This window comes from Littorina saxatilis, linkage group LG4, assembly GCF_037325665.1.
Source record: "Littorina saxatilis isolate snail1 linkage group LG4, US_GU_Lsax_2.0, whole genome shotgun sequence".
Classification (NCBI taxonomy): domain Eukaryota; kingdom Metazoa; phylum Mollusca; class Gastropoda; order Littorinimorpha; family Littorinidae; genus Littorina; species Littorina saxatilis.
Window position 1 is genome coordinate 31,285,553 of NC_090248.1, and position 11,119 is coordinate 31,296,671.

The window sequence follows — 11,119 nt, forward strand, 5'->3', positions numbered from 1 at the left end:
GCTGCAGTGTATGGGCTTGTATTCTTTTTGTGTGCAATGGAAGCCGGCCGTTGCGGCGATGTAAAACGAGCTTAAGTCGCTCAGTCATCAACGGATACAAACGACTGCCTATTATGGATTTTTTAACACTTTTTTTGTGACTGAAATCCATCGCAGCAATGTGAAATGGCCTTAACTTGTTCAGTCGTCGACAGGGGAGAAATTGCTGCTGTTTATGGATTTTGTGTTTGCTGATGTGCGAGTGAGCCCCGTTGCGGTAGTGTAAAATGGTCCTTAGTTACTCATCAAGGACGTTAGGGTGTCAGTGACAAGACAAGAGTGTGATTTACATGTCTCTGCTGGCACGCAAGATGACTGGACGACAAAACTCTGGAACACGAGAAACGCTGCTTCGTGCAACCTGTACTGAAGTGGAGCCAGTTACAGGCGTAACATCAGTAGCAAGTCAGCATAATCGGAATCGTTGCGTAAATCGCCGCCAAGGACAATTTGCCTCTGTCGGTGTGCCACTATCGGCGTCGAGATTTTACTTTTAAATCCGTGGCAACCGCATATTAAGTCAGCCTTCATATGCGCACAAAAGGTCTGTACCAGTGACTTCAAATACAACTTCTATATTCTCAGTCTTGATTCCATTATTCACGAACAGCTGGGTCCACGAATGGCTAGTGTTATTGTGGAATGTTTTGATTTTGGTTCAAAATCCCGTCAGTGTAATCACTGAAATGTACATGGTCGAATGTTGATGTGTTTCGTTTATCCACTGATCTGACGGAAGAGCTCGCTAAATGTAGAGGGTAGATTTTCTCGCAAAGCCCATAGAAGCGAAGTAGATGACTCTCATACTGCCATCAAGGACAGTCAGTGTCCAACTGCGAGCTTCGCTGATTCCTCAATCCACCAGTGAAGAGACTGAACCACTGCCTATAATTATGGACTTGGGGGCGAAACCTATCATCAAAAAGTAAGAATAACATCGCATGAGGGCTGTTTATCATACTACGAACAGGAACTGATGCTAAACTTGTGATTTTCAAGTCAAGCCCAAGTGCACAGTATAAACGATTTTTTAAACGGTTGGTGACTCCGCTACCAATTTGCAGACTTTGAAAACGTGTGGGATACACGTAAGCGAGTTGTGCAGACTATATATGCCTGTGATTCGCTCCTGAAAAGGAAAACCTGTTCCACATAGATTTTCGTGAGTATCTCGTTACCGTAATGTCAACGACCCTTTATAAGCCCACGTCAAGGACTGTTTGTGACAATGGCTATACATCTACCATGCTCACATGAAACACCCATGAAACGCAAGCTCCGCAGATTCTGTGTCCTTACGCGGGACGGACGTAAAGCGCTCTTATGTTTGGGATTTTCGCGTGAAACTCGTCATAACAATGTGAACAACCCTTTAAACGCTGGTCAAGCAATACACATCAGAGACTTACTATTCGACTCGTCAAAGCAATAACGTGAATGGCTCTTAAAACGTCGATGCGTGGACTTTTCGCGAGAAAGTCATCACAGCAGTGTGAAAGACCCTTTAAATGCTGATCAACCTATAAACGTCAGAGACTGTACTTAACAACGTTAGAGATCTATTATCTGCACTCTACTGACGTGCCTTCGTCATAAAATCTACACAACACGCAAGTTGGTTTCGGCTTGCCATACAACACCTCCGCCAGGCAATGTATATATACACCATACATACACACGAACGAACGGCCATACAATTGAAGAAAGCAGTGCCTGGCTGGCAACGCCCTGTTGAAACGGAGATTCACTCTGTACCCTTGCCTTGAAAGGTTAGACCCTAACACCTCTGTCTGTTTGTCTGTCTGTCTGTCTGTCTGTCTGTCTCTCTTTCTCTCTCTCTCTATTACACACACACGCACCCACGCACACACACTCGCTCCCTCTCTCTCTCACGGACGGACACACACACGCACTCACACACACACACACACACACACACACACACACACACACGCGCATTTCTCTCTCTCTCTCTCTCTCTCTCTCTCTCTCTCTCTCTCTCTCTCTCTCTCTCTCTCTCTTTTCTTTTCTTTTCTTTTCTGTTTTTGCAAGTGTGTGAAGTGTGAGGTTTACGACAGTGTGGTGTCGTCAAGTTGTAACCTACTTCTTTTTTTGAAGGCTCTATTTTTATGTCTGTCACAGCTAGCTATGCAAAGCTGCAGTAGATATGAATGTGTGAGTCAGCTGTTTTTATGTCCCCCTCTTGTCCCTTGCAGTTATGCTGGGGGTTGTGGCAATATTATGGCTTTTGGCTTGTCACTGAAGGGGGAATCTTGCTTTTTTATGTGGTATTCGGATATGCGGTGTGGGGGGCGAAGCTAGAACAAAAACGTGCAAGGTATGGAAACGATTTCTTGGGAAAAGAGAGATTAGTATGGCGAGTGGGAATGCTTGCTTGCGTGAGCGCAGAATTTGACATGTGTTTACGCCGAGCAACTCCTTAAACTTTCAAAACTTGGCAAATTTGCCGAAGAAAATGAAACTTTTCATCGTACCTGGATCATGAACATCCCATTTCTTATATATTCTCTAATGGACAGAAAGTGGCTCACGAATAGACTCGTAGCCGTAGAAGCGGTAGAGTTGTCTGCTCTGTCATCCCAAGACTTTGTCTCTTCGATCCAGTTTATCCACGGGTCTCTCAATGTTATCAAACTGTTAGCGTCAGAAGATCGAGCACTGCATGTTCTTTTTTTTATTTTTTTTTTTTATAAAACATTACGGCTCTCTCGTAATGTAGTTTTGTATTTTGTGCACGCCAGAAGCCGATTTATGTCCACACAGTATGCATGGTGAAAGGGGAAATCATTTTAGGGTTAAGCTTGTCCCATAAAACGCCAACTTTACCTGTGCGGTATAGTTATTAGTAAGGCCAAGACCCCGGAACGAAGCATCAGGTTGTCGCCATTAAATAACAAACGGCGCTAGCTCTTCCCGCCGCCAGTCTGTGTGTGTGTCAGTGTCTCAGCAAAGCTGTGTCCTTCCTCGCCAAGCAGAGAGAATTCGGTTATCAGCTCTCATATTGACATTTCTTCTTTTGCTGTGTTGATAACGCAACAGGGCAAACATTCTTCCTCCACTAGTGATGCTGTAACAGACCAGAATTCTTCCTCTAATAGGTGTTTATATATATGTGACAGGGCGACATTCTTCCTCCACTAGTGATGATGTAACAGACCAGAACTCTTCCTCTAATAGGTGTTTATATATATGTGACAGGGCGACATTCTTCCTCCACTAGTGATGATGTAACAGACCAGAATTCTTCCTCTAATAGGTGTTTATATATATGTGACAGGGCGACATTCTTCCTCCACTAGTGATGATGTAACAGACCAGAACTCTTCCTCTTATAGTTGTTTATATATATATGTGACAGGGCGACATTCTTCCTCCACTAGTGATGATGTAACAGACCAGAATTCTTCCTCTAATAGGTGTTTATATATATGTGACAGGGCGACATTCTTCCTCCACTAGTGATGATGTAACAGACCAGAACTCTTCCTCTTATAGTTGTTTATATATATATATATATATATATATATATATATATATATATATATATATATATGTGACAGGGCGACATTCTTCCTCCACTAGTGATGATGTAATAGACAAGAACTCTTCCTCTAATAGTTGTTTATATGTATGTGACAGGGCGACATTCTTTCTCTGTAGTATGCTGTAAGAGAGCAAATATTCACAATTTACCAAATGCTTCCTCTACTAGTGATCATGCAATCGACCAGAATTCTTCCTTTACTAGTGATTGCTGATGAGACATACCAGAATTCTTCCTCTACTAGTGATTAGTGATGCAACAGACCAAAGGTCTTCCTCCACGAGTGATTACTTATGTGACAGATCATATTGATTGATTGATTGATTGATTGACAGACCACAATTCTTCTTTCCATAGTGATTACTGAATGAACATACCAGAATTCTTCCTTTCATAGTGATAACAGAATAAACAGACAGAATTCTTCCTCTGATAGTGATAAGTTATGTGACAGATCAAAATCTTCCTCTACTACTGATTATATATGTCAAACCAAAATTCGTCCTCGATCTACTACTGATTATATGACAGACCACAATTCGTCCTCTTCTATTAATCGTGTGACAGGGCGAAATTCTTCCTCTACTACTGAATATGTACGTGACAAAACTTCCTCTACTGGTGATAATGGGACAGTAGGGCACAATCCAGGCAGCGCGTGCACTTTTCACAATCATCATCATTCCCGCACACTTCAATAACAATCATGAATTCTCACTTACCCAAACGCAGCTGTGTTCGCGTTTGTTGCTGATGCTCGCCGCTTCAATAAATTGCACTGCTGAGTTCGCAGAAGAAGACAGGGGTTATTTTTGTGCAGACATGATGAGGGTGGGTGGCAGAGGGGGAGGACGTTTTGCGGCGATAACATGATGAGAATTGTCGCTTTGATTGGGGGAGGGGTGGGGGAAGGGTGGTATGAGAGGGTTGTGACGCCACGTGAAGCTGAAAATTGATCGTGATCCAATGGCGGTAATTAGAGGAGGGCTGTTTAGCAGTTGGGGGGGAAGGGGGTTGTTTTGTTGTCGTCTTTTGTTTCCAGTTTTGTCTTCTGCCAGCGGTGCACGTTTCCGACAGTGAAATGTGCTTAGCGCGGGAGAACACTAGTTCGCCGCTGAGCGCAGTCACGAGAGGGAGACTGAGAGAGAGACAGAGACAGAGATAAACAGAGAGAGAGAGAGAGAGAGAGAGAGAGAGAGAGAGAGAGAGAGAGAGAGAGAGAGAGAGAGAGAGAGAGAGAGAGGACAACACCAATATAACAACAAGTCGCGTAAGGCGAAAATACAATATTTAGTCAAGTACCTGCCATTTTTCAGCAAGACCGTATACTCGTAGCATCGTCAGTCCACCGCTCATGGCAAAGGCAGTGAAATTGACAAGAAGAGCGGGGTAGTAGTTGCGCTAAGAAGGATAGCACGCTTTTCTGTACCTCTCTTTGTTTTAACTTTCTGAGCGTGTTTTTAATCCAAACATATCATATCTATATGTTTTTGGAATCAGGAACCGACAAGGAATAAGATGAAACTGTTTTTAAATTTATTTGTACAATTTAATTTTGATAATAATTTTTATATATTTAATTTTCAGAGCTTGTTTGTAATCCGAATATAACATATTTATATGTTTTTGGAATCAGCAAATGATGGAGAATAAGATAAACGTAAATTTGGATCGTTTTATAAATGTTTATTTTTTTTTTACAATTTTCCGATTTTTAATGACCAAAGTCATTAATTAATTTTTAAGCCACCAAGCTGAAATGCAACACCGAACCCCGGGCGTTGTCGAAGATTACTTGACCAAAATTTGAACCAATTTGGTTGAAAAATGAGGGCGTGACAGTGCCGCCTCAACTTTCACGAAAAGCCGGATATGACGTCATCAAAGACATTTATCAAAAAAATGAAAAAAACGTATGGGGATATCATACCCAGGAACTTTCATGTCAAATTTCATAAAGATCGGTCCAGTAGTTTGGTCTGAATCGCTCTACACGCACGCACACACACACACACACACATACACACACACACACACACACATACACCACGACCCTCGTCTCGATTCCCCCCTCGATGTTAAAATATTTAGTCATAACTTGACTAAATATAAAAACGAATCAAAGAATATTAATGTCCTGCAGGCACAAGGTTTCGCCTGAAGGATACGATAAGATGAAAAGATAACAAATAAAAATAAAAAGGGAGACTCCACTCCGAAAGAGCAGGACCGAGCAAACCGCTCTGCAGGGGGAAAGATGTGGTAATAACAAGGTTAATAGGTTTATATTAAGATTGGTAAGAGATACTATGTTCTTCCTTCACGGGGATAGACCAGTAAAGAAAAAACGAACATTTTAATTTACACAACATGCGATAAAATCACACAAACTCATTCCTTCTTTCCTTATAGCTCAGTGTTGTTCAGGGGTGGCGTGCATGAGACGACTTAAGCTACCCGAAAACGATCTCAAAGTTGAGATGGTTGACTTTCCGCCGAGAGCGCAAAAGCCGGCGTGCATGAGCGGTCTCGCGTTTGTAAAGCACAGCGTTTCCTGCTTAACGTTGAGTCTGCTACCCCCTAGGCTAATACAAAGCAAGCTTTGGAGATAATACGAGCAGGTTAAGCAAGATTTTTAAGCTCACTCATGCACACCACCCACTGTCCTGAATAGCCATTGCCGTCATCCCCCCTCTCTTCCTTTCCATTGACCCAGATGAAGTTTCAACAGGGTGGGTGTACCCCAGTTCAGTCACAGGGTAGAATTTAATCGTGAGGTAAGTTCTGTTTGCACTAGGGCCGAGCCTCCAGCCTAGATAAGGAAGCACGTTTCTCTCCCAATGCTGGGCGGTGGGAGGGAGGTTTAACGGGGTGGATGGCCTTAGAGAGCGTTGCTGTACCCTGAATTGTGATGTACCCGGAATGTGAGAGGCCTTTGTTGACCGACTGCCGAGTGTTGGGAGGTGCGTGTCACAGTGACATTCTGAGAGAGGGTGGTGCGACAGTAAGAGTGACATTTGTCCTCCTTCCTCTGTTGTGGGATTGTTTTATCTGTTTTTCTCTGCCTATCTCTTTCCGTGTCTGTCTGTCTGTCTGTGTCTGGCTGTCTGTCTGTCTCTCTCTCTTTCTCTCTCTCTCTCTCTCTCTCTCTCTCTCTCTCTCTCTCTCTCTCTCTCTCTCTCTCTCTTTTCCCTTTTCACTACATATCAAGTTACACTTTTTTTGCTCTTCCATTCCAGTTGACAATCAATTGTTAACGCTTGTTATTAGAAAAAAAATAGAACGAAAACAGATTAGATAGAATGAAAAATGTACTGGTGATGTCATGTGGGATAATACGGACATGAAAACGTCACCTTTTGTCATTGTCTCGAAGAGTTTTGTTGCAACGAGCTAGAGGTTTCAATAATAGAACAGTGATACATATCAAGGCAAACAAACTCCTTGCCGTCTAAACAATTCGACTCGCCATAAGAGTAAGGCCGAGAATAAGAAAAGAAGAGGATAATGGTTGGAAAAAGAACAAAAAGAAATCTCAGAGGAAAAAGAAACCCAATGACACAGGACAAGATCAACCAAGATTCATATTACAAAACTCAACAACAACAAAATCACAAAAGCGCACATACACACCACGCAAAACAATACAGGAGAGTCACAAACTCCACATTCTAAACTGAAGTGTTTCACTTTTGAATACATTTTCTGTAACCAGATTCGAGCACTGTGTGACTTACTTACATAGTTCTTCTCACAAATGTAACACTGACGGCAAACACTATTTCGATGTCGTCGAGGAATTTTGGCATAACTCGATTCTTGGCGATTTTGATGTTTTTGTGCTTTAGACTAAGTATATCATTCTTCATATTAATAATAATAATACGAGAATTTATAACGCGCACATATCTCACCACAAGGCGACTGAAGGCGCGAAATACATCATGCTTTGACATTCTTTTAACTTTCTCTCCAAGCCAGGTAAAAATATAAACGTTATTTCACACACAAAAATAATCAGTTTTGGCCTTCTCCGGAAAAGCTGTCTGAAACGAGTTACGCCAAAATTCCATGACGACGTCGATTGACTGTTTAGAGTGCACCACAAACTCACCTGCAGTTCTCGCTGCTCCTGACGCAGACGTCGCTCCTCAGCCTGACGCTCCTGGGCCTTGAGAAGCTTGTGATGGTTGGAAGAATAGGCTTTGCCTAAAACCTTTATCCTTTTGTAATAAAGTTCTGAGTCTGAGTCTGAGTCTGAGTCTCTCTCACACTCTTGATCTCTCTCTCTCTCTCTCTCTCTCTCTCTCTCTCTCTCTCTCTCTCTCTCTCTCTCGCTCTCTCTCTCGCTCTCTCTCTCTCTCTCTCTCTCGCTCTCTCTCTCTCTCGCTCTCTCTCTCTCGCTCTCTCTCGCTCGCTCGCTCTCTCTCTCGCTCGCTCTCTCTCGCTCGCTCTCTGTCTCTCTCACGAGTCTCTCTCTCTCTCTCTCTCTCTCTCTCTCTCTCTCTCTCTCTCTCTCTCTCACGGCATTAGAAGTGACTGCTGCTTTTCTTCGTCTGTCTCTCTCCCTGTCTGTCTGTCTGTCTGTCTGTCTCTCTCTGTCTCTCTGTCTATTTCTCTCTCTTTCTCTCTCTCTCTTTCTCTCTCTCTTTCTCTCTCTCTCTTTCTCTCTCTCTCTCTCTTTTGATCTCTCTCTCCCTTCTCTCTCTCTCCCCCTTCTCTCTCTCTCCCCCCTTCTCTCTCTCTCTCTCTCTCTCTCTCTCTCTCTCTCTCTCTCTCTCTCTCTCTCTCGCACGAACGGCCATAACAGTGACTGCTACTTTTCTACATCTGTCTGTCTGTCTGTCTGTCTGTTTCTCTGTCTGTTTCTGTGTCTCTCTCTCTGTCTGTCTGTCTATGTCTCTCTCTCTGTCTCTCTGTCTCTCTCTGTCTCTCTCTCTCTCCCTCTCCCTCTCTATCTCTCTCTCTCTCTTTCTTCATTAGTGCATACTTCGTATTCTTTATTATTTGACACATCAGCTAGATCCTTTTTTTCTAATTTGTTGATTTTAGTACGTTTATCCACTCTTCGAAACAACCGGGAAAAAAAGGAAAAAATCTCACCCCTCTCTCTCTATCTTTGTTCAGAGGCTCTCTTCAAAATAACAGGACACAAAATTAATGCCCATCCCTCTCTTTCCCTGAATGTGTGCAGAGGTTCGAACACGTGGCGGAAGTGTGGGACCAGGCCCGCAGCGAGGTGCTGAGCGAGCGGCACTCTCAGCTGCAGGAGAAGGTCCAGCTCCAGCACAAGCTTCTCAAGGCCCAGGAGCGTCAGGCTGAGGAGCGACGTCTGCGTCAGGAGCAGCGAGAACTGCAGGTGAGTTTGTGGTGCACTCTAAACAGTCAATCGACGTCGACATGGAATTTTGGCGTAACTCGTTTCAGACAGCTTTTCCGGAGAAGGCCAAAACTGATTATTTTTGTGTGTGAAATAACGTTTATATTTTTACCTGGCTTGAAGAGAAAGTTAAAAGAATGTCAAAGCATGATGTATTTCGCGCCTTCAGTCGCCTTGTGGTGAGATATGTGCGCGTTATAAATTCTCGTATTATTATTATTAATATGAAGAATGATATACTTAGTCTAAAGCACAAAAACATCAAAATCGCCAAGAATCGAGTTATGCCAAAATTCCTCGACGACATCGAAATAGTGTTTGCCGTCAGTGTTACATTTGTGAGAAGAACTATGTAAGTAAGTCACACAGTGCTCGAATCTTGTTACAGAAAATGTATTCAAAAGTGAAACACTTCAGTTTAGAATGTGGAGTTTGTGACTCTCCTGTATTGTTTTGCGTGGTGTGTATGTGTGTTTTTGGGGTTGTGTATTGTGCTGTGTTCGTGTGCGCTTTTGTGATTTTGTTGTTGTTGAGTTTTGTAATATGAATCTTGGTTGATCTTGTCCTGTGTCATTGGGTTTCTTTTTCCTCTGAGATTTCTTTTTGTTCTTTTTCCAACCATCATCCTCTTCTTTTCTTATTCTCGGCCTTACTCTTATGGCGAGTCGAATTGTTTAGACGGCAAGGAGTTTGTTTGCCTTGATATGTATCACTGTTATTGAAACCTCTAGCTCGTTGCAACAAGACTTTTCGAGACAATGACAAAAGGTGACGTTTTCATGTCCGTATGTCCCACATGACATCACCAGTACATTTTTCATTCTATCTAATCTGTTTTCGTTCTATTTTTTTCTAATAACAAGCGTTAACAATTGATTGTCAACTGGAATGGAAGAGCAAAAAAGTGTAACTTGATATGTAGTGAAAAGGGAAAAGAATCTTCCACTTTCATGTCAGTGTGTCCCATGCAACATACATTTGCCAAACAGCTATGTGTAAGTAGATTATTTGTTAGTGGTATAGAAAATACTTATCAACAATTAAATTCAGTTTTCACATTCATTTTCTACCGATGTCTTATTTGTTTATTCTTTTGGCAATGGTGAAATGTCAGCAATCGTGTGTCATTCGGGACAGTAGACATGACACCTGACCGTGTGTCACAGTCTCAACCACAAAAAGTTGACACCGTGTGTGTGTTAATGTCCTACCAAGGTACGATTAACTGCATAACAAAAATAACTGTTTAAGGTACGATTAACTGCATAACAAAAATAACCCCAAGCAGTAAATAAACCGAAGTAGATACATTCATAAATAATAAACAGCTCCAAAGCACTGCGTCAATCTTGAAAACACGTCCGCATGGCTCTGTAACAATTGAGGCAAGTATGTGTCAGTTATAACGTCATCCTACTCTCTCTTCATGAATAATTTGTACCGACACACTTCCCCCCCCCCCCCCCCCCCCCCAGCTTTGAATAGCAACGCTTTCTGGATGACAGGGTGAGGTCTTTTTATGAGGAGAGAGATGTTGAAGGAAGGATCGAAGGGGGACGGGGTGGAGTTTTTGAGAAAAATGTGAATGATGTAGGGCGAAGTCTTTTTAGAAGTTAGGATATGTTGAGGGCAGGAGGGGGAGAGGAGGGGGAAAGGGGGAGGAGTATAGCTGGTACAGGATATGTTGAGGGCAGGAGGGGGAGAGGAGGGGGAAGGGGGAGGAGTATAGCTGGTACAGGATATGTTGAGGGCAGGAGGGGGAGAGGAGGGGGGAAGGGGGAGGAGTATAGCTGGTACAGGATATGTTGAGGGCAGGAGGGGGAGAGGAGGGGGGAAGGGGGAGGAGTATAGCTGGTACAGGATATGTTGAGGGCAGGAGGGGAGAGGAGGGGGAAGGGGGAGGAGTATAGCTGGTACAGGATATGTTGAGGGCAGGAGGGGGAGAGGAGGGGGAAGGGGGAGGAGTATAGCTGGTACAGGATATGTTGAGGGCAGGAGGGGGAGAGGAGGGGGAAGCGGGAGGAGTATAGCTGGTACAGGATATGTTGAGGGCAGGAGGGGGAGAGGAGGGGGGGGAAGGGGGAGGAGTATAGCTGGTACAGGATATGTTGAGGGCAGGAGGGGGAGAGGAGGGG

General features: G+C 43.4%; 1 protein-coding gene across 5 annotated transcripts in view; it reads left to right on the plus strand.

Moving 5' to 3' along the window:
* LOC138964484 (glutamic acid-rich protein-like) overlaps positions 1 to 11,119 on the plus strand; it is a 266,503-nt gene that overhangs the window by 124,287 nt on the left and 131,097 nt on the right. For all 5 annotated transcript variants that reach the window (XM_070336452.1, XM_070336453.1, XM_070336454.1 and 2 more), the window contains one exon: positions 8,799 to 8,963. In XM_070336452.1, coding sequence (XP_070192553.1) covers positions 8,799 to 8,963 — 165 coding nt within the window. The remainder of the gene's footprint in view (positions 1 to 8,798; positions 8,964 to 11,119) is intronic.